At 40.0% G+C, this 24,667-nt stretch overlaps 2 protein-coding genes across 2 annotated transcripts in view; both read left to right on the forward strand.

The window, feature by feature from the left end:
* Positions 1 to 24,667, forward strand: part of hecw1b (HECT, C2 and WW domain containing E3 ubiquitin protein ligase 1b) — a 295,654-nt gene that overhangs the window by 145,436 nt on the left and 125,551 nt on the right. The window lies entirely within an intron of this gene.
* Positions 5,224 to 18,754, forward strand: c1ql3b (complement component 1, q subcomponent-like 3b). Its single transcript, XM_022678695.2, is given in 4 exon segments — positions 5,224 to 5,265; positions 13,623 to 13,729; positions 13,731 to 14,427; positions 18,111 to 18,754. Coding segments are annotated over 4 exon segments (1,026 nt in total). The 3' UTR covers positions 18,291 to 18,754.

The following is a 24,667-nucleotide window of genomic DNA, read 5'->3' on the forward strand; positions in this document are numbered from 1 at the left end:
AGATGCCCAAGCCACCTCAACTGGCTCCTCTCGATGTGGAGAAGCAGCGGCTCTACTCTGAGTCCCTCCCGGATGACTGAGCTTCTCACCCTATCTCTAAGGGAGAGCCCAGACACCCTGCGGAGGAAACTCATTTCGGCCGCTTGTATCCGTGATCTCGTTCTTTCGGTCATGACCCAAAGCTCATGACCATAGATGAGGGTAGGAACGTAGATCGACCGGTAAACCGAGAGCTTTGCTTTTTGGCTCATCTCTCTCTTCACCACGACTTATCTGTGCAGCGCCCGCATGACTGCTGACGCAGCACCGATCCGTCTGTCGATCTCCCGCTCCATCTTTCCCTCATTCGTGAACAAGACCCCAAGATACTTAAACTATTCCACTTGAGGCAGGACCTCCTCCCCAACCCGGAGAAGGCATTCTACCCTTTTCCGGCTCAGGACCATGGCCTCGGACTTGGAGGCGCTGATTCTCATCCCGGCCATTTCACACTCGGCTGCGAACTGCTCCAGTGCGAGTTGTAGATCACGAGCTGATGAAGCCAATAGGACCACATCATCTGCAAAAAGCAGAGATGCTATCCCAAGGCCACCAAAACGGATCCCCTCAACACCTTGGCTGCGCCTAGAAATTCTATCCATAAAAGTTATGAACAGAATCCTCCTTGGCGGAGTCCAACCCTCACTGGAAACGAGTCCGACTTACTGCCGGCAATGCGGACCAAGCTCTGACACCGGTCATACAGGGACCTGACAGCCCGTATCAAAGGGCCCTGTACCCCATACTCCCGGAGTACCCCCACAAGACTCCCCGAGGGACACGATCGAACGCCTTCTCCAAGTCCACAAAACACATGTAGACTGGTTGGGCGAACTCCCATGACCCCTCCAAGACCCTGCTGAGGGTATAGAGCTGATCCAGTGTTCCACGGCCAGGACGAAAACCACACTGCTCTTCCTGTATCCGAGGTTCGACTATCCGACGAACCCTCCTCTCCAGGACCCCCGAATAGACCTTACCAGGGAGGCTTAAGAGTGTGATTCCCCTGTAGTTGGAACACACTCTCCGGTCCCCCTTTTTGAATAAAAAAGGTCTGCCAATCCAGAGGAACTGCCCCCGATGTCCACGCAATGTTGCAGAGTCGCGTTAACCAACACAACCCTACAACATCCAGAGCCTTAAGGAACTCCGGGCGAATCTCATCCACCCCCGGTGCCTTACCACCGAGGAGCTTTTTAACCACCTCGGTGACCTCAGCATCCGAAATTGGAGAGCCCACCCCAAGGTCCCCCGGTTCTGCTTCCTCAATAGAAGGCGTGCTGGTGGGATTGAGGAGGTCTTCGAAGTATTCTGCCCACCGGCCCACAACGTCCCGAGTTGAGGTCAACAGCACACCACACCCACTATAAATAGTGTTTGTGGGATACTGCTTACCCCCCTGAGACGCCGTATGGTGGACCAGAATCGCCTCGAAGCCGTACGGAAGTCATTTTCCATGGCCTCTCCGAACTCCTCCCACGCCCGAGTTTTTGCCTCAGCAACCACCCGTGCCACATGCCGCTTGGACTGCCGGTACCCGTCAGCTGCTTCCGGAGTCCCATGGGCCAGAAAGGCCTGATAGGACTCCTTCTTCAGCCTGACAGCATCCCTCACCGCCGGTGTCCACCAGCGGGTTCGAGGATTGCCGCCACGACAGGCACCGACAACCTTGCGGCCACAGCTCAGGTAGGCTGCTTCAGCAATGGGCCTCTCCCTGGGCTGCCACCTTATCGTGGTGGAGGGGTTTGAGTGTCTCAAGGATCCTTGGAGCTATGTTGTCAGGGGCTTCATGCCCCCGGTAGGGACACCCAAGGCAAACAGGTCCTAGGTGAGGGACCCGGACGCGGGTCACCGGGGCCCCACTCTGGAGCCAGGCCTGAAGGTGGGGCACGCTGGCGAGCGCCTGGTGGCCGGGCTTTTGCCCATGGAGCTCGGCCGGGCATAGGGGCCCCCCTTCCCATGGGCTCACTGGTGTACTAAGTAACAGATGACGGTCAGGTAGACAAAGGAAAGTGGATGGATTTAGTGGATGGATTAGAATAAAAGGTGCTATCTTGTGAACTGTGTATCAGATACAGATTAAAATACCTGGAAATACAATACCTGGAGAGTGTATATATGTCTTTACTAGTATCAATTAATAATAGTTGAGACATTACTTTATTACATTACAGATTTTTTATTTTTTATTTTACGGTTAATTGTCATCAAATTACCAGCTAAAACTGCTAAACACAAATAATTCATTTCAATGTATTCAATTTAGACAGCATTTTCCACTAGAAAAAAAAACATAAAAAACAGTTTTTGATTAATTGAGCTGCAAATATGAGGGAAAAACATTTATAAACTCTACAAACGTGAGATTTTATAATATCTTCCAAACATAGTTCTCTAAGCTAGAGCTTGGGAACAACCACACTTGTATAAGTTGTGAGGTTTTCTCTTGACAAAAGAGAATTTTGGCTGAAAACCAAAGCTATGCAAAGAAAAAGAAATTTTGAATACCGTACACATCGTTTTTCATCGATTTTCATCATTTTAATGTTAAATAGACCAAACATACTTTTATCTTGCATTTTAGAGAAAATGTCATTGTGCAGTATGAATCATTAAGTTTGTCAGAAAAATATTTTCCAGTACAGTTTTCATTCAGAACAGGGTTTGCTAGGGTCAAACAAAGAAGCTGAGACCACAGATACAGCATAATATCCAGCATGAGTGCTGCCAGTATTGCTGCAGAGGTTCAAGAAATGGGAGATCTAGTAGGGAGGTCTTCCTAGTAGGTAACCTCTTCTGAAGCTGATGCATAGAAAAGCCTGCAAACAGTTTGCTGTAGACAAGCAATCCAATTATTAGAACCATGTCCTCTGGTCTAAGGAGACCTTAGACCTTAGAGATACTTGAGACATTACTTTATTACATTATGGACTTTTTTTCAGTTAGACAGCATTTTCCTCTAGAAAAAACATGTAAAAAAACTGTTTCTGATTCATTGAGCTGCAAATATGAGAGAAAAACATTTACACAACATGAAAATGTGAAGGCGAGTGGACTGTACGGCGCGTGACTCTAAAAACGTGAGATTTTGTAATACCTTCCAAATATAGTTCTCTAACTTAGAGTAGTCCAGGAGATGACACACACTCTTACACACACACATGCACACATGTACACACACACCTATGAGTGCGTGAGGGTTCTCAGAGGGTTACATAAGTGTAGTAAGTCATCCCTCTGCAGGAGAGAGTGGCGGCCCAGTAGGAGGACATGATTTGAGGGGGTGATGGTGTTTTCACACCTGCTCTTCCTCCGGTCTCATCTGCGCTCGAGCGCTGCGTTCTGGCTCGGCTCACGCGCCGCGTGAGAAACTTCACCGAGGCCTCAATAGAAACACACTCATCAACGAACAGCGGGTCACCCGGAGGTGAGGAACCAGAACCAACACCTCCAGACAGTCGAGCAGTGGGTTGAAATTGGGTTAATTGGTGCCATGTTTAAATTCCAATTTTTTGGAGGGTTTAAGGCCCTATTTTAGTGATCTATAGCTGAATTTAGGGCGGGTCGTTGTGTCTTAGGTATATATACTAATTCTCGAAATGAATCATAGGTGTGTTTTGGGCATAACGTAAAATAAGCCAATCAGTGTGTCACTTTAAGAGGCGGGTGAGCTCTGACTTTGGCGCTTTTCGTTTCGTTTTTTTATTGGGGTTCTAATGAGCTAAAGAGGAACATAAGGTCTCTTATTGGCGTGCTAACAAGCTAAAGAGGAACATAATGTCTCTTATTGGGGTTCTATTGAGCTAAAGAGGAACATAAGGTCTCTTATTGGGGTTCTAAGAAGCTAAAGAGGAACATAATGTCTCTTGTTGGAGTTCTTACAAGCTAAAGAGGGACATAAAGTCTCTAGTTTGGGTTCTAATGAGCTAAACGGGAACATAAGGTCTCTTAGTTGGGTTCTAATGAGCTAAAGAGGAACATAAAGTCTCTTATTGGGGTTCTAATGAGCTAAACAGGAACATAAGGTCTCTTTCTGGGGTTCTAATGAGCTAAACGGGAACATAAGGTCTCTTAGTTGGGTTCTAATGAGCTAAAGAGGAACATAAAGTCTCTTATTGGGGTTCTAATGAGCTAAAGAGGAATATTAGGTATCTAGTTGGGGTTCAAATGTGCTAAAGAGGAACATAAGGTTTTTTATGGGGGTTCTAATGAGCTAAAGAGGAACATAAAATCTCTTATTGCCGTGCTAACAAGCTTAAGAGGAACATAATGTCTCTTATTGGGGTTTTAATGACCTAAAGAGGAACATAAGTTCTCTTACTAAGGTCCTAACTGTCTAAAGAGGAACATAATGTCTCTTATTGGGGTTCTAACAAGCTAAAGAGGAACATAATGTTTCCTATGGGGGTTCGAACAAGCTAAAGAGGAACAAAATGTCTCTTACTGGGGTCCTAACAACCTGAAGAGTTACATAAGTTCTCTTATGGAGGTTCTAACGAGCAAAAGAGGCAAAAGGGGAACATAGGGTTTCTTATTGGGGTTCTACTAATGTGAAGAGAATTGTGTATAGAGATGCATCCTTATATTCACCTCTGAAGACCAACAAAGGGTGCTGAATTAATCTGAAGAAGGCCGTGTGTCTTACTGAAGTTCAAGACCCACCTGACCTAAAAGAAGAACACACATATAGATATTTCATTGATCTAAATAAGAACAAATTGTTTCTTATTGGGTTCTTATATGTTTCGAAACAAAACATTGGGGTTCTTATTAGTGTTCTTTGGATTTAACTAAAATAGGGTGTTTCAGATTTGGGGAAGGTTCTATAGATAGTTTTTCATTGAGGCACCATTGATCTGACCAAGAACCCAGAGTTTCTTATTGAGATTCGAGAGCAAATAACCTTCAGTCTCATCTTCTCTGAAACACGTTTGTCTGTCAGTGGTTGGCAGTTCGTTTCGAAGTCTATGCTCTGATTCTCAGTGTTGTCATGCATATTTCATGACAGGGCCCTTAAAACTGACAAAAGACCGGATGCAGATTGACGGTCCGGAGTCTGAACACATTAACATAACTCAAACAAGTTTGATTTCCAGCCAGTCATTGCTGAGAGGCTTCACGTCCATGTTTTATTCAAGAATTCCAAACGTCTGCTGTGTCCAAATCAAAAATGACAAGAGGGCGATGCTCTACCCGTCGTCTTCGGACAGTCAGATGTACATGCAGGTGCACTGTTTAATTACTGCAAACAAAAACAGCTACAAAATAATATAATATAGAGTTATAGAGCTTACACTGAGGGATTCAACACTTTCAGAGGAGAAGGCTAATCACTAAGGCTGCAGAGCTATTAGTCACTGATGTTTATAGATACAAAGTTCTCACTGTAGGTAAGTGTGGCACAATTCAGATCTATTTTGTGTGGCATTAAAAAAAAAACATACACTTTCATTCCATTTAGATCACTTTCATATGTGGTACTAAAACCACACAGGTATATGTTTGAATAAAATGAACATTGTTGTTTTATTCTATAAACTACAAACAACATTTCTTCCAAATTCCAAATAAAAATATTCTCATTTAGAGCATTTTTTTGCAGAAAATGAGAAATGGCTGAAATAACAAAAAAGATGCAGAGCTTTCAGACCTCAAATAATGCAAAGAAAACTAATTATTATTCATAGAGTTTTAGAGTTCAGAAATCAATATTTGGTGGAATAACCCTGTTTCTTAATCACATTTTTTTTAATGCATCTTGGCATCATGTTCTCCTCCACCAGTCTTACACACTGCTTTTGGATAACTTTACGCCACTCCTGGTGCAAAAATTAAAACAGTTCAGCTTGGATGGATGGATGGATGGATAGATGCAATTGTAAAGCTGAGAGAGAATGGAAACTCAATCAGAGCCATTGATCAAACATTGGCCATAGCCAGCACAACCGCTTGAAATATCCTGAAGAAGAAAGTCGTTACTGGTGTACTAAGTAACAGATGTCAGTCAGTTAGACAAAGGAAAACCACAGCAGTTGATGACAGAAACATTGTGTGTGCTGACCTCCAGAGTGCAGGACTGGAAGTAAAAGCTGAAATAATATAATGGTTGTCCACATGTTCCAATAACTTTGGAGGGTAGTGTATATTTGAAATTAAATATATACCTCAAGATATTGCATGCAATGCTGAAGGAGACACAGATTAAAGTGCTAACCAATGTAATGAATTCAAATATTATGTATTAATACATTAAGAAGTGAAGAATTTTCCAACATCCCATAGTTTGTCTCTTTCCTAGGGCTTAATTCCCAAAATTGGCCGCCAACCACCACCGCTAAAAAGTCTTAAACAGCCTCGTTTGGTAGTACGTATGCCTCCACACAGATTGCATCACAGAGTCTTGGATAAGCACAACATGCAATGCTTGTGGGACGAGTGTTTTGGTTCACAGCTAAGCTGCCAGTATGAACAAGCGTAACTAGTAGCACGGCCTTTGCTCACTTGGCCAGATCTGCATTTTTGCGCTGTTGGTTTTTGTACGAAGCGGCTGGAATCATCGTAGCTTTAGCGGTATAATTTAGTATAAACTGGGGAATAAAGCTTGTAGAAGAGTCTACTGAGAGATAAACACCTTTCAGGCCTCAGATTTAACCAAAGTGAAAAAGTTGCTGCTTGTTTTCAGAGGCCTGTTTGGAGCACCACTGCGCATCTGAAGATGCCATGTGACTCATCAATGCTGCCGATGGTCCAATCGCATTGACTAAGCCGCGGCGCGTGCCAGCTGGAGAGGACAGGACCGGCCACAAGTGATCATTGACTCAGAGGGTGTGTGTGTGTGTGTGTGTGTGTGTGTGGTGATGGTGGGTGTAGGTGTAGAAGTGTGAGCGCTCACGCTCCTCTTATGCAATGTTTTGCAACACCGCTTTCCTCCCAGATGATTTAAAACTGAATTATATTTTGCAGATATTATATATTTGTATGATAAAGAAAAAATAAATACACTACAAATACATGTCTAAATATTTATGCACACTCTTTCTAATAAATGTATTAAACTAAACAGCTTTAGTTTGCAAAGTGTGGGTAATATAGAGGAGCAATTAAAGAACTGTGTTCTTTTACAAACTTTATAGATACTAATTATCCTTGATTTAAAAGCTTTTAAATGCTCAAAAAGTCTATATAATTTTCATAAATGCTACTGAATTATATAGCTCTGGGAAAACAAATAAGAGGCCACTTAAAAATGATGAGTTTCTTTGATTTTACCAAATTAAAAACCTCTGGGATATAATCAAGAGGAAGATGGATGATCACAAGCCATCAAACCAAGCTGAACTGCTTTAATTTTTGCACCAGGAGTAAAGCAGCATAAAGTTATCCAAAAGCAGTGTGTAAGACTGGTGGAGGAGAACATGATGCCAAGACGCAGCATGAAAACTGTAATTAAAAACCGGTTATTCCACCAAATATTGATTTCTGAACTCATAAAATGGGTAATGTAGAGGAGCATTGAGCTGTAAAGCAATTGAAGAACTGTGTTTTATGGTATGATGGTGCTCCATTCAATACTTTTGAAAAAAGTAAAAAAGTATTGGCCTCTAAAGAGACTGGATAAGAGTTTTACAAACGTCATAGATACCAATTATCCTTGATTTAAAAGCTTTTAAATGCTCAAAAAGTCTAAATAATTTTCATAAATGCTACTGGATTATATAGCTCTGGGAAAAAAAATAAGAGACCACTTAAAAATGATGGGTTTCTTTGATTTTACCAAATTAAAAACCTCTGGAATACAATCAAGAGGAAGATGGATGATCACAAGCCATCAAACCAAACTGAACTGCTTGTTTTTTTCCACCAGGAGTAAAGCAGCATAAAGTTATCCAAAAGCAGTGTGCAAAACTGGTGGAGGAGAACATGATGCCAAGATGCAGCATGAAAACTGTAATTAAAAACCAGCATTATTCCACCAAATATTGATTTTTGAACTCATAAAATGGGTAATGTAGAGGAGCATTGAGCTGTAGAGCAATTAAAGAACTGTGTTTTATGGAAAGATGGTGCTCCATTCAATACTTTTGAAAAAAGTTAGAAAAGGAGTTTGAGGAGATTTTTGGGATGGTGATCTTCCAACTTCTCGGCCTTGCTAATGCTCTTGCAATCAAATCCTCACAGCAATGCTCCACTAAAATCTAGTAGAATGTTTTCTCTGGACAGTAAAGGCAGTCACTCCAACAAAAGGAGTGGAAAAATCTGAAATTCAGCCTATACTGGCAACCAAATCAAAAGAAAAGGCAAAATAATACAGAATAATGAGTCATTTTATTCTGTGGGCACAAAAGAAACCAGCAGGGAGAGCTGAGAAACGGCAGGTTAAAGTTCATTTTTAACCTCTACTCACACAAATGTAATGAAAGCTAACTATAGTAACTTAACATTTGTTAGTTGGAGCTGCTTAAGTAAATGTATGATTAAAACAGCACTACTGAGGTACATTTCTAACAAAACCTGCACTGCTAAAGTACATTTTATTAGAAAGTTTATTAGAATAGCTTCAGTGAGTTTACTGTAGCAACAAATTGCAGCACTATTGGGGTGCATTAATGACAACATTTGCACTGCTTCAGTAAATCCAAGATTAGAGTATTACTATTTCTACTGAGGTACATTTATGACATTGCTTCAGGACATTTATGACAAAACCTGCAATGCTTAAGTGAATTTATTATTAGAATAGCATTACTGAGGTAAATGTAGAAAAGAAAATGCATGGCTTAGATTAATGTATTCTTAAAATGGCCCTATTGAGGTACATTTGTGATGGACAGGGCAAATCTACGGTAAATATATATATAAATATATACAGCTCTAAAAAAATTAAGAGACCACTTCCATTTCTGAATCAATTCATCTGATTTTGCTATTAATAGATATATTTTTGTGAAAAATGAACATTGTTGTTTTATTCTATAAACTACGGACAACATTTTTCCCAAATTCCAATTAAAAAGAGTTTAAAAATCAATATTTTATGGAATAACCCTGGTTTTTAATCAAAGTTTTCATAAATCTTGGCATCATGTTCTCCTCCACCAGTCTTACACACTGCTTTTGGATAACTTTATGCTGCTTTACTCCTGGTGCAAAACTTCAAGCAGTTCAGTTTGGTTTGATGGCTTGTGGTCATCCATCTTCCTCTTGATTATATTCCAGAGGTTTTTAATTTGGTAAAATCAAAGAAACTCATCTTTTTCAAGTGGTCTCTTATTTTTTTCCAGAGCTGTATATAAATGTGATTTGATGGTATGTATATTTGCATATTAAACATGTTATTTGAATGGAAAAAAAAACTGTGCAGTTTTAACTAAATTTTCCAGTGCTTCCCTAATGTGGGACTTATGACTATATATTTCAATGGCTTATTAATCACAATGACCTCAGAGATCTATACAGTAAAACTTTGGACACTCAATATTTCTAAAAAGTTCATATAAGTTGAAATATTAACAGTTGAAGTCTTGCTGTTATCAACACTACAGTGCTATGCGGGTCTTGTAAGGTGCTCCATCACTGCTTCTTTGCAGAATATTCAGGTTTTGTAGAGACTTTCTCCTTGTCTCTATTGATTCACCTCTGTCCCTCTGTGATTTATGACTAGAGAATCAATGGTGTGACGAGTCCCTGGTGGATAGTATTGAGTGTCCCCTGGGTTTGGCCTCTAAAGAGACTGGAGAAGAGTTTTACAAACTTTCTAGATACTAATTATACTTGATTTAAAAACTCGTAAATGCTCAAAAAGTCTTAATAATTTTCATAAATGCTACTGAATTATAAAGCTCTGGGAAAAAAATAAGAGACCACTTAAAAATGATGAGTTTCCTTGATTTTACCAAATTAAAAACCTCTGAAATATGATCAAGAGGAAGATGGATTATCACAAGCCATTAAACCAAACTGAACTGCTTAAATTTGCGCACCAGGAGTAAAGCATCATAAAGTTATCCAAAAGCAGTGTGTAAGACTGGTGGAGGAGAACAAGCCAAGATGCATGAAAACTGTGATTAAAAACCAGGAATATTCCACCAAATATTGATTTTTTGAACTTGTTTTCTTTGCATTATTTGAGGTCTGAAAGCTCTGCATCTTTTTTTATTTCAGCCATTTCTCATTTTCTGCAAATAAATGCTCTAAATGACAATATTTTTATTTGGAATTTGGGAGAAATGTTGTCTGTAGTTTATAGAATAAAACAACAAATTTCATTTTACTCAAACATAAACCTATAAATAGAAAATCAGAGAAACTGATACAGAAACCGAAAAGCTGAATATTTTGTGGACAGTAGTGTTCGGGACATGAAAGACGTTCAACTACATTTTGGAGAATTGCCATGTGGATTTGATTGCATTCAGTTGAAGCAGATGGATGCCAGTATTTCTAGGTATGCTTGTGTCTATGTTACCTTCTGGCTCTCTAAGATAGGCTGTTATACGCTTATACACAGAACACACATAACTAATTCCATCTCTTTACAATTGTCTGATTTGGAATGACATCTGACCTTTCCAGCAAATAATCATCATTATTAATATTCATTGTTCTTACGACCACTACTATGACTCTATCAGTAGACCTGAACATAGCAATATTCTTATGGGATAGGACATTAACTTTATAAGCCGTTTTGAGCATCCCAAAAGTACTGGATGAAGCACCATCATTACAACTTTTACTTGATCATTGTTCAAAACATTTAAAAATTAAAAATATCTTTAGCTCCGAGTGGTCCAGCGGAGTCTCGAATCCCGCTTATGTAGCTCGCCATCAGCTGCCGGAGCCCTGAGAGAGCATAACTGGCCTTGCTCTCTTTGGGTGGATAAATGGCGCTCTTTCCCTTCATCACTCCTACGTCGTCTGTGAGCTGATGTATTGGAACCAAGTCGCTGCGCTTTCCTCCAAACCTGCTATGATGCTACTCAGCAACGGTTGGAAAAGAGGCGGAGTCTGACTTCACATGTATCGGAGGAGACATGTGCTACTCTTCACCAGTCTTTTACCCTCCTTGTGTTGGGAAATTGCTAGTGATAGAGAGAGTCCTAATGGGTGTGTTGGGTAATTGGCCAAATGGGATAAAATTTAAAGAAAAAAGACTGACATATGTAAATACCCTCTGTTCTTATTGGCTGCTGGTAGTGACGAAGCTCCATTCAGCAAAAACGGTTTCAAAAACCGAGTGGCAACAATAGCAAAACCCTTGTTGGTTCCATTTATGAAGGTTCTATAAATAAACATCTACTAATCTGAAGAAGCATCATTTAATCAGATACCTCTTTAAACACCCAAGTGGTTCTTTGAGTACCTGCAAGACCATATTTCCTATTATTAACCAACACGACTGCTTGGATCACAGGATGCTGACTTCATGCTAGTTCCTGGAAATCAGAAAGCTTCAGTCGGCTCTGGAATGAATAACCTTTCTGATAATGCATATGCTTTTAGCTTCAGCTTTTGGGTAATTGAGGTTTCTCCTTAGATAAAGGGAGAAGATACTGGTGCTGTCCTATCGCCACTTTCAAGGAATCGCTTTCAAGGTTTTTTTTTATGTTGGTGTGGATGAATGCCAGTGTCTTCAGATGCACTGGTTCATGTCTATGTTACCTTCTGGCTCTTGTCTATTAGTTAGGCTGTTATAGTCACATCTGCTGAAGTTAGATACACTATAATAACCTTTTCATATTGTATTATTATTATTATTATTGTACACTATTAATTAAAACTACCATTCTTAACCTTTTTAACCTTCTCTCTACCTCTCCAACACCTATCTGTATATCTTTCTCTCCATCACTCCATCTATCTCTCTCCCTTACCCCACTTTCTCTATCTCTATCCCTCAACTCTCTCGCTCTCTCTCCATCACCCATCTCTGTCTCTTACCCTTTCTTCTCTCTCCCCCTCACTTTCTTTATCTCTATCCATTTAAGGTGTTTCATATCGTATCATACACGATAATACCGTCAAATTTTTTACATATCGTGAACGTTATTATACCCTCAAATAGGTGCCATATCACCCATCCCATTTCCCATTATATCCAGTATCATTTATTTGACTTTAATCCTGGATATATGGAGATATTTGGAGTGCATAATTATTATTATCATGACATTCTGGATCATTAACTTCTGTTACAACATTAACTTCTGTTGTATTTTTTAATTTCTCACTTAGGGGTGTGCAGTATTTTATTTTATGTAATAATATATATATATATATATATACATTTTTTTTTTTTTTTTTTTTTTTTTTTTTGCAGTGTATAGTGTATTTAAAAAAAAAATTGTCATATTGTGATATTATTTTAGGGCTATATCGCCCACCCCTACTATCCATCATCCCTCTCTTTCTATCTTTATTTCTCTCACCTCTGTATCTATCCCTTTTCCTCTCTCTCTCCCTCACTTCCCTCTCTTACACTTCTTTACCACTCCATTACCTCATTTCTTTACCTCTATCCCTCAACTCTCTCGCTCTCTCCATCACCCATCTCTGTCTCTCTCCCTTTTTCCTCTCTCTTTTCTTCCATCTCTCTCTCTCTCTATCCCTTAACTCTCCCTCTAACGCCTATTTCTTTTCTCTCCCTTTTTCCCCCCTCTCTCCATTCCTCCATCTATCTCCCTTCCTCATCTCATTTTCTCTCTCTTTATCCCTGAACTATCTTGTTCTCTATTTTCCTCTATCGTCTATCTCTTTTCTCTCATTTTTTCCTGCCTCTCCCTCCTCTTTCTATCTATTTGTTTGTCCCACACTTTTGTCTCTCTCCCTTTCTTCTCTCTCTCCCTCACTCTCTTTATCTCTATCCATCACCTCTTTTGCTCTCTTCCTCCATCCCTCTCTTTTTTATCTCTCTCTCTGACCTCTGTATCAATCCCCAAAAGGAGTCTCTTACTCAACCTTTCTCTCCCCCTCACTTTTCTCTCTCTCTCACACTTCATTACCTTTCTCCATTTCTCCATCTATCTCTCTCTCCCTCACCTCACTTTCTCTATCTTTATCCCTCAACTCTCTCTCTCTGTCACCCATCTGTCTCTCTCCCTTCCTCCTCTCTCTCTCCATACTTACATCTATCTCTCTCCCTCACCTCACTTTGTCAATCTCTATCACTCAACTCACTCTCTCCATTACCATATCCATATCTTACTTCTCCCTCTCTCACACTCAATTTCTCCCTCCCTTCTCTCTCACTTTAACTTCTTTACCTCTCTCCATTTCTCCATCCCTCTCTCCCTTACCTCACTTTCTCCATCCTTCTAGGATGAAGATCTAGCAATCATTCCCTCACCTCTCTTGCTCTCTCCCTCTACCACCATCCCTCTCTTTTCTCTCTCTCTCTTTCAATCTCTCTCCCTCCATCCCTCTTTTCCTCTCTCTCTCTTTTCCTCTCTCCCTCCATCCTTTCATTTAGCAATCCCTCCTTACCTCTCTTGCTTTTTCCCCTCCCTCCATCCCTCTCTATTTTTTATCTTATTATCTCTCTCTCTCTCTCTTTAAGCTCCTCCCTCTCTCAGGTGTGATAACAGGGTTGTTCTCTCCTCTCCAACTTTCTTTTCTTTGCGCTTCTCTTCAGCGCGCGCCTCCATCTCTCCACCTCTCCTGCCCGCGCGCGCTCCATCACTCTGACTCTCTCTCTCGTTTCCGCTCGCGCGCACACACCGCGGGGCGAAGATTGCGCGCGAGACACCGCCGAGGCGCGAGCCGGTCAGGCTGGGCGTGCGGGCGCGCGCACTCGCGGCCGGCGTGCTGGGGGTGGTTATGGTGCTCGCGCTGGTGGTGCTGATCCCGGTGATGGTGCGCGCGGCCGCCGGCTCCGCCGCGGGAGCGCGCTACGAGGCGCTGGGCGCGTGCAGGATGGTGTGCGAGCCGTACGCGCACGCGGGCAGCGAGCCGCCTGGGGGCACGGCGCTGCAGCCCCCGCCCACCACGCTGATCCGCGGGGCGAGGGGTGAGCCCGGGCGCGCGGGGCGCACCGGACCCCGGGGAGAGCCGGGACCACCCGGGCCGCCGGGGCCACCGGGGAAAACCGGGGAACCAGGACCTCCGGGGCTGCCGGGACCACCGGGGGCGCGCGGGGTGACGGGCGTGATCAGCGCGGCCACGTACAACACCGTGCCCAGAATCGCCTTCTACGCGGGACTGAAGAAGCAGCACGAGGGCTACGAGGTGCTGAAGTTTGACGACGTGGTCACCAACCTGGGCAACCACTACGACCCGGCCACCGGCAAGTTCACCTGCTCCATCCCCGGCATCTACTTCTTCATCTACCACGTGCTCATGAGAGGCGGCGACGGCACGAGCATGTGGGCTGACCTCTGCAAAAACAACCAGGTACACAAAAAAAAAAAACCCATAGGTTTTACTAAAAAAAAACAAATAAATAAACAAAAAATAAGGTAACATTTATTTGCATAATGGGTGTGTCCCACATCCCTATCTGAACTTGAAGTGTGTAACCTGTAGACAATTCTCAATCTATGTGATTGTTGTTATTATAAAACAGTCAGTTCTGACTCAATGTGATTGGCTGAGAGGCACTTGTGAGTGCCATTATCAGCTGGTAATGCACTGTAACCGAAGCTCTCCAACTTTTATTTAGTAGGGTTTATAGCTTGTGTTTTTGGAAAAAATAATTTAACTTCAACACTAGCCTTTTTATTGGAAACACGCTATTTTATACTTCTATACTTGCCAGTTTATTAGAAATACCCAACACCTACCTTGTACTTCTACTCTCAGGTTCTACTGTTTATAAGAAACACCTAGCACTCGATAGCCACTTTATTAGAAAACACCCCTTGTTTTTGTTTCTACACCGGACACTACAAAGGACACATTTATATAAATGCCTACCTATTAATTCCACTTTCCGATCACTTTAAATTAAACAGATACCTTATACTTCCAATTACCTGCCACTTTATTAAAAACATCCACCAACCTTTGGTCACTTTACTAGAAACACTTTGTATTTTTAATTCTTTGGCAACTTTTTGGAAAAACCTAGATTATACTTTCACAACAGCAAAGCACTGCCCAAATTAACTGTGTTACTGCTCTGCTGGATCATATGTAATAGTGGCGAGACTACACCGTCCACTGACCAGAGGGGTTAGCTGAGCACATTATAATAACAAGCTAATAGATTAATGTGAAATTTGGTAGTCGACTAATCTGATTACTATTTTTTCGATTAGTCGGTTAGTCAGCAATTATTTTTGGCATGTTCTCCATTTCTAAAAATAGATAGAAACAGCTAAAATAAGACTTAAAGGTCATTTAAATGTCTAGATGTTGTTTAAACATGGAAAGTACTGATATTTATTGATTAAATATGTAATATCTGTTGTGTTTGAGCACTTTTGGAGACACTAGGTTGAGTGTAAACTGTGTGAGTGAACCATTTACCCATCTCCCATTGTGCTTTTGTCTCCAGCAATTTATGTAATGTGAATTACACTTTGTGTAATCAACATTGTTGATTATATCGACTAATCGTTGCAGCCCTACTCATATTACAATATTATCAAAATATATTGTCTACGATAATAGTGATTCTGTGATACTCGATATTTCACAATACAATTCTCTATGATATTTCACAGCATCTGTGTTATACTAAAGATGATAAAATACTCCTAAATAAGTATAAATACCAGGAATTATGGATTTATTGGTGTCAGTTTCACAGAATTTCACAACCAATATTCTTTGCCGCATGGTTACTCTTTATTAATTTGATTATAGCGCCACGTCGTGGAGTAATGAAGCAATAACCTTAGTACGTTAACCCTTTCAGACCTGAATTATGTTCCAGTGATGGAAAAATATAAGAATGCTGTTTTCTGTCTGTTTAACAGTGCACACAACATTCAAAATATTACTATCCTAATATTAAATATATATATTATAATAAATCGAATTGATATTTTTTTTTAATTCCTAAACATGATAAAAAAAGTGTTCTAAGTAACAAAGAATTAGTAAAAATGAGCTTGTATTACTTTGCCTCCTGTGTTATATAGTGCTGACATGACCTGATGTTGCTGATTTTTTTTTTTTTGTGCAGTGGGCGGGGCTCAACTACTGTTTTATTGGCTGGTTTTTACGAACTATTCTGATGGACAACAAGAGTGTTCTGTGCTACAAAACTTAAAAATACATCACATGGTGTCTATTGTAATTGATGCGGGGTCTGTAATGGTTAAATTAGAGGGTGAATATTTTATAAACATATCCTTATTTGACGCCACTTTTCGAAAATATATTGCAATCGAAAATTATACAATATATTGCGATATTTATAATTGGAAATCATTTGTGATCAGATCACTAAGGACAGTCCTGTTAGATTTAATGCAGCTCTGCTTTTTTAGAGTTGGTTCTTCAGAAACCTTTACTTGCTCTGTAAGAATTCATGTGGGAAATTCCAGGATTTTGGTACATTTCAGGGGTGGTCACTTCTAAAAATTTGATCTTCAATTTGATCATTTTTAGTCATATATTTATTAAATACAGGTAAAAGACTACCAAAAAGTTTGATTCGTCAAGCTCAGGTATTAAAGCAGTTTTTTAAATTAGATTATGTAATATATTTGGTAACTTACAGTAACAGGGTTGCGAGTAACAGGGTTGTAAATCTAGGCTAAGTTGTGGTTTAACGCAGGAACAGATGCTAACTGTAAAATTTAGCTATGTACACAAGATCAAGGACAAACATGGTTATATAAGTATATAAAGTAAATTTTGACTCTACTCATTATTAGTCTTATAATATGAGTAACAGGGTTGCACAGCGTTCACTGAGTGACACACACAACTTGGACAAACATATTTGGAAAAAAAAAGTTGAAAATTGTTAGAGCACTTACTCTTGGTCTTGTCATGTGGGCAGAAAATGTCCTTGTGATGTCACTTCCTTTGTTCCAGTAGACAAATATTTTAACTCTTTCTCTGCAGGTAAAATTCCTTATGGTAACAGGGTTGAGCGCATGTTGTGGGACACAACTTAATAGCATAAAAACTGTAACATGCAAAACAATGTAGACCAAAGAAGTCGTTTTCATAAGTAAAGGAGATGCAGATCAACAATATACAAGAGGAAGTCATTTATTTAGAGCTTATTTTAATTGTTAAATTTGCCAAAGGAGTTGGTCACCCAATGAGTGGGACAAGAGAAAACAGCCATTTTTTGAGGTGGTCCAAAGGTATTCGGTCTTTTTAAAAATATCTAAGGAGCTTATTTTTCCACCATATTTTACAGTTTGTCTTATAACAAGTAAATCTTTCACAAAAAATAGTCATTTAGATATTTTGGATACGTACATTTGAAATTTAAGTGGTGGGACAGGAAACACTGAGAACCTTCTTGTTCACAGCCCTCGATTAAGCAATAAAACAGGAGAGGGAGTGTGTTATTTGCGATAACACACGTCCTCGAGTGTTCTATTGCTTTTATACAACAGTTTTTTTAACAAAATAAATAAAGAAATAAAATACCATCAAAAAATGAATAATAAATATGCTTAAATACGGACTGTGCCTTCCGCCAAAAAGTTCCACAACAAGTGAACTGTAACAGAACTGTAGCTGTAGAACAAAATGCCATACAGTTTATACGTTAGCTCGAAATTAGCTTGACATTATAATGACGCTAAGCATTAGCTTAGCCTAGCCTAGCCTGGCTAGTTAACGTTCCGTCTGTCAGACTGTGGCCGAGGTGACTGATGGATTTTCTTTCTCTTTTTTCCACAAAAGACGAGCCAGCACTGCAGGTGAGCGTACCTTGGCTGGTCGTTAGCCTGTGCTAAGCTAATGCTGCTAAAGCTAATGCTGCTGCTACTGCTGGAGGTGAAGATTCAAAACTGTCCTGTGTGTAAATGCCGTTACTCAGCAAGGCGTCCGCGGAGTGATACAGATTTAGATTGTGAGGTCGGAACTAACTGTTGTATAAAGATATATAAAATATATCCTAAAAAGCTGCTAACTAGATGTATCCTCGTTTATATTTGCAGGTGCGGGCAAGCGCCATCGCACAGGACGCAGACCAGAACTACGACTACGCCAGCAACAGCGTGGTGCTGCACCTAGAGCCCGGAGACGAGATCTACATCAAGCTGGACGGAGGCAAAGCTCACGGAGGAAACAGCAACAAATACAGCACCTTCTCAGGGTTCATGATCTACGCTGACTAGAGTTCGCCCAGTTCTCCGGTACTCATGAACTCGAGAGCTGTTTCCTGAGGCTTCAGCCTCGCCCAGAGACAAGACAGTCAGACGGGTCACAACGCAAAGCTTCACGGGCTCTACCAAACCATCTCATGAAGTGTGGAGTCCACGGCGACGGGAGAAGATAAGGATGAGCAGCATGTGTTCCCAGATTCCACCCGTCCATCGGTTAGAGTTTAGACACATCACTGTGACTTTCAGGCTAAACAATCAACAATCGTGTGCCGTTTTTTTGTGTGTCTGTTCCACCTGTAAATAGAAAAAAAACTTAAAATTGAAAAAGTGACTTTAAAGACTTAATTTAAGATGTTTTAATGGCGGCGGGTGATCGTGCTGCACTTCTGGTAAGCTTTATTTTTTATTTTAACGTCACTCTGAATATTATGTCGGGAAGGAAATGTGAAATAAAAGCATCTAACTGTTAAAAATGATCCCATTGATATGAATTCACTCATTTGCAGGATTACTTGAAGTGTTGAAATATCTATAGACATTCTTAAAATGCTCAGCATGGCGTCGGTTTACAGAGTCACACTCTTTAACAAAAACAGCCAATCAGCTTGCTCCGTTGTGAACAGAGGATGATATTATTACTTCCACATTAGGGGAGCTGCACCTGTGGTTGAAAGAGCTACGTACATTTAAAACATCCACCCAAACGTCTGTATGTCTGCTCCCTTATAAAGGTGTGTATGTGTTGGTCAGGTTGTGTGTGTGAGGCTCTTAGGTTAGCTCTTATGCTAACTTCTTACTTGAAATGCTAATACAGCATACAGACATTTTAATAGATGTCAGGAAATGTAAAATAAAAGCATCTAACTGTTATAGATATGATTTTACCAGAGATTACTTAGTAAGTACTTAGTAACGAGTTTTTCTTGTCTGACTATTTTCTAATCCAGTAATCAGATTAATGTTACTTATCCAAGTCACTGTGCGTTACTTTTGGCCTTTTACCTTTTTATTTAATTTATTTCGTCCCATCATTTGCTTTTTTATATTTGTTGGGTTATTTTACGCCTCTATTTCTTTAATTGTGTTTATATTTTATTATTCAAATTATTTATTTCTCGTTTTGTTGATTATATTTTAGCCTGTCTGCTTATTATTTTATTCTGAATTATTTTATTTCTTCTTAATTAAATATTATATAATTTGCTCGTTTTTATACTTTAAACTTATTTTTCAGTCCCTTTAATTTTGTAAAGGCTCAGCTGCATTGAAAATAAGGGGTTACCCTCAGTCTATTACCGAGTGGAAATAAAGATAAAGGTTAATTGATTGATTTTGTCTTCAGCACACAGTAAACAACCAACCTTGATCTTAAATACTGATCATATTTATCCGATACTGATTACACTGTTAAAAAGTAACTTAGTTACTTTATGGGTTACTTTTAAAATCAAGTAATCCATAAAGTGAAATTACTTTTTAAAGGGATAATTAGTAATCAGATTACTTTTAAAAGTAACTATGCCATCACTGGATTTTACAAATGTGCAAATACTTGAAGTGTTACCGGTTTGCATAGACAGAGAGTTTTAGAAATGAGGTTTAAATATGAATAAGAGTTCTCGAAAAGCTCTGTATGTTTACAGATAGAGTTCCTCTCTTCAACAAAAAGAGCCAATCAGCTTGCTCTGTTGTGAACAGAAGAGGGTCGAAGATAATATATCAATAGCAAAGAAAGCCAATCTCATTACAAGTTGTGTTCTTATCATCTACAGTACTTGCAAATAAGAGGAGCTGCGTCTGTGGTTGAAGGATCCATCTACTCTTACCATTACCATTTTGGGAGGAAAACCAACAACAGAACATCCTTCCCAGTGAAATGTCTCAGTTATAAAGGTTATAAAGTGTATGTGTTGGTCAGGTTGTGCTTGTGAGGCTCTTAGGTTAGCTTTTATGCTAACTTCTTATCTGATTGCCTCATATCGCATATGGACATTTGGGTGGATGTTTGAGGTAGAATTTAGTGATGCATCAGACGTATCTACTCCACTGAATATGAGTTTTATGGAGCTCCACAACACTTCAAAAGCTAATAAGCTTTGCTTCATAATGGTATATAGCCTGTTGAGTTGTTGCATCGGCAGTAGATATTTCAGACTGAATTCACTTTCAAAACTAATATGACTAATGAATCACACCGATGGAAGAATCAAACGTCCATTAAATTGGGTGTGGTGAAAAATGGGTAGAGGCCAGGCAGATACAACCAGTCACACCAGACCAGCAGGATCTGATCTCTGTGATAAATGAGGAGAGACCAAAATGGAAATACTGAAATACTAAAAAAAACTGAAGATCAAAATGCTTTTTAAAAAACGTATCTTCAGTAGTGCATACGTTGGGGACGGAAAGTATACAGAGCCCTTTAAATGTTTCACTCTTTGTTTCATTGCAGCCATTTGCTAAAATCAAATAAGTTAATTTTATTATTCAATAATTTAAACTCAGCACCCTCAACATCTTGACAGAAAAAAACAGAAATTTAGACATTTAAACATAAAAAAGTGTATTAAAAAGAAAAACTGAAATATCACATGGTCATAAGTATTCAGACCCTTTGCTGTGACATTCACACTGTATTTAACCCACCATTGACTATTTTCCATTTCTTCTGATCCTCCTTGAGATGCTTCTACTCCCTTATTGGAGTCCATTTGTGTTTAATTAAACTAATGCAGCTTCAAGAAAATCAGAATCATGAGGTGGAAGGAGCTGCCCAACAAGCTCAGAGACAGAACTGTGGCGAGGAACAGATCCGAGCAAGGTTACAAATGAGTTTCTGCAGCGCTTAATGTTCCTAAAGAGCACAGTGGCTCCATAATCCTTAAATTGAAGATGTTTGGGACGACCAGAACTCTTCCTAGACCTGGCCGTCCAGCCAAACTGAGCAATCGTGGGAGAAAAACCAAAGTGTGAGAGGTAAAAAAGAACCGAAAGATCACTGTGGCTGAGCTCCAGTAGGGAGATGGGAGAAAGTTCCACAAAGTCAACCATTACTGCAGCCCAACAGAAGCTTCTACTCAGCGCAAGCACATAAAAAAACACATGAAGGACTCCCAGACTATGAGAAATAAGATTCTCTGGTCTGATGAGACAAGATTGAACCACTTGTCGTTAATTCTACCCTTGTGAAAAATAAGTATACTTAAAGCTCCACTAGGTAGGATTGAGATTTTGTGCTCGTGGGCTCCCCCTACAGTTGTAGAGTGTAATAAACATTTCAGGCGGATTAGATTCTCTTTCTCATTTTCTGGCTTTTTACAGACATATTCGGTCTCTTTCCAGCTTCTGCCAGAGTGTCTGTATGTTAGTTTGTAAACAATGAACCAGTAGTCCTTGTAGAACTGTTAGAACTAAAGGTCGGAAAGCAGGTCGCAGTTCTCGTGAGTGTTGGTTGCGGACGCCTCCAATTTATATCATTTTCATTACAAATAATTAGTAATTAAGTACAAATTATTGGTTCCAATATAACATAACTTAAGTATACTTCTTTTTCACAAGGGTAAGCAGTATGTGTGGAGAAAAACTCTACTCATACACTACTCATCATCTGCCCAATACAATCCCAACAGTGAAACATGGTGGCGGAAGCATCATGCTATGGGGGCGTTTTTCAGCTGCAGGGACAGAATGACTGGTTGCAATTGAAGGAAAGATTAATGCGGCCAAGTACAGAGATATCCTGGAAAAAAATCCCCTCTGGGTCGAAGTTGACCTTCCAACAAGACAATGACCCTAAGCACACAGCTAAAATAACAAAGGAGTGGCTTCAGAACAACTCTGTGACCATTCTTGACTGGTCCAGCCAGAGTCCTGACCTCACAAATGTATAGGCTAGATAGTAGATTTATCATAAAAAGCAGTTTTATACGATAATACTAAGCTTTATTGTATTTTTATTAAGAACATCACCAGTACAAAATGAGCACAGCCAAATTAGGAATACTTTTTCAAAGTATACTGAACAACAGATTAAGCAGGTAAAAATTTAAGTATTAGCAGAAAAAGGTATATTTTAATTATTCACATATTGTATATATAAGGACACAATATTGTTACAGTTGTGGTCAAAAGTTTACATACACTTGTAAAAAAAACATAATGTTATGGCTGTCTTGAGTTTTCAATAAGTTCTACAACTCTTATTTTTCTGTGATAGAGTGATCGGAACACATACATGTTTGTCACAAAAAACAGTCATAAAATTTGGTTCTTTCATAAATTTATTATGGGTCTGCTGAAAATGTCACCAAATCTGCTGGGTCAAAAATATACATACAGCAACATTAGTATTTGGTTACATGTCCCTTGGCCATTTTCACGGCAACTAGGCGCTTTTGGTAGCCATCCACAAGCTCCTGGCAAGCTTCAGGTCGAATGTTTGACCACTCTTCTTGACAGAATTGGTGCAGTTCAGCTAAATGTGATGGTTTTCTTGCATGAACCCGTTTCTTTAGCACTGTCCACATGTTCTCAATGGGATTTAAGTCAGGACTTTGGGAAGGCCATTCTAAAACCTTAATTCTAGCCTGGTTTAGCCATTCCTTTACCACTTTTGATGTGTGTTTTGGGTCATTGTCTTGTTGGAACACCCAACTGCGCCCAAGACCCAACCTTCGGGCTGATGGTTTTAAGTTTTCCTGCAGAATTTGGAGGTAATCCTCCTTCTTCATTATCCCATTTACTTTCTGCAAAGAACCAGTTCCACTGGCAGCAAAACATCCCCAGAGCATAATACTACCACCACCATGCTTGACAGTAGGCATGGTGTTCCTGGGATTAAAGGCCTCACCTTTTCTCCTCCAAACATATTGCTGGGTGTTGTGGCCAAACAGCTCAATTTTTGTTTCGTCTGACCAGAGAACTTTCCTCCAGAATGTTTTATCTTTGTCCATGTGATCAGCAGCAAACTTCAGCCCAGTCTTAAGGTGCCTTTTCTGGAGCAAGGGCTTCTTTCTTGCACGGCAGCCTCTCAGTCCATGGCGATGTAAAACACGCTTGACTGTGGAGACTGACACCTGTGTTCCATCAGCTTCCAAATCCTTGCAGACCTGCTTCTTGGTGATTCTTGGTTGACTCTTGACCATCCTGACCAATCTCCTCTCGGCAGCATGTGATAGCTTGCGTTTTCTTCCTGATCGTGGCAGTGACACAACTGTTCCATGCACTTTATACTTGCGTATAATTGTCTGCACAGTTGCTCTTGGGACCTGTAGCTGCTTTGAAATGGCTCCAAGTGACTTCCCTGACTTGTTCAAGTCAATAATTCGCTTTTTCAGATCCACACTGAGTTCCTTTGACTTTCCCATTGTAGCTTTTGTAGCTGAGTCTAATCACTGGGTCAAATGAGCCCTATTTAAATGGGCTCATGAGAAGTCAACAGCTGTAGTCAATCAGAATCACTTACAAGAAGTGAAGAGGCCATGACATGAAGCTAATTTGATTGACACAACTCGCTACATCACCAAAATTGACAAATTTTGTTGCTGTATGTATATTTTTGACCCAGCAGATTTGGTGACATTTTCAGCAGACCCATAATAAATTTATGAAAGAACCAAATTTTATGACTGTTTTTTGTGACAAACATGTATGTGTTCCGATCACTCTATCACAGAAAAATAAGAGTTGTAGAACTTATTGAAAACTCAAGACAGCCATAACATTATGTTTTTTTACAAGTGTATGTAAACTTTTGACCACAACTGTATATTTAAATATACAGCTTTTTCACAAGGGTACAGCTGTTCTGTGAAGGCCTCAGTGGTGTGTTAGTGAACACTAGTGAAGAAACAGCATCATGAAGACCAAGGAACAAGGTAACAAGGAACAAGGCAGGTCAGAGATAAAGTTGTGGAAAAAAGTTTAAAGCAGGGTTAGGTTATAAAAACATATTCCAAGCTTTTTAGCATCTAAATGAGCACTGTTCTACAATCCATCATCCAAAAATGAAAGAAAAAGGATTCTACAACTGTCACAACTAGGACTGAGCGAAAAAAAATTACATTGCAAACTTACATGCAAGTTCTTTTTTCAACGATATATATCGCAATATTAAACAATGCAGGGCCCATGATGTCACCAGCCCCGCCCCCACCCACGTGCTGTCTCACTTCCAGACCAATCAAGAGCTGAGTCAGCGCAGAGCTCAACTCAAAACCCGAGGAAAACAGCAAAACTACAGTAATCGACCCTTTAATCAGACATTTAAATAGCTTTTTAAAAGGTAAATAAGATCTGGAAGATATCTCAGGCAGAAGCAGCCTGTCACTCACACAGACACAGAGACAGCGCTGTGTATCAACTTCTTGTGTCAAGAATCAAAACACTGC

This window comes from Astyanax mexicanus, chromosome 4 (genome assembly GCF_023375975.1).
Source record: "Astyanax mexicanus isolate ESR-SI-001 chromosome 4, AstMex3_surface, whole genome shotgun sequence".
NCBI lineage: Eukaryota > Metazoa > Chordata > Actinopteri > Characiformes > Acestrorhamphidae > Astyanax > Astyanax mexicanus.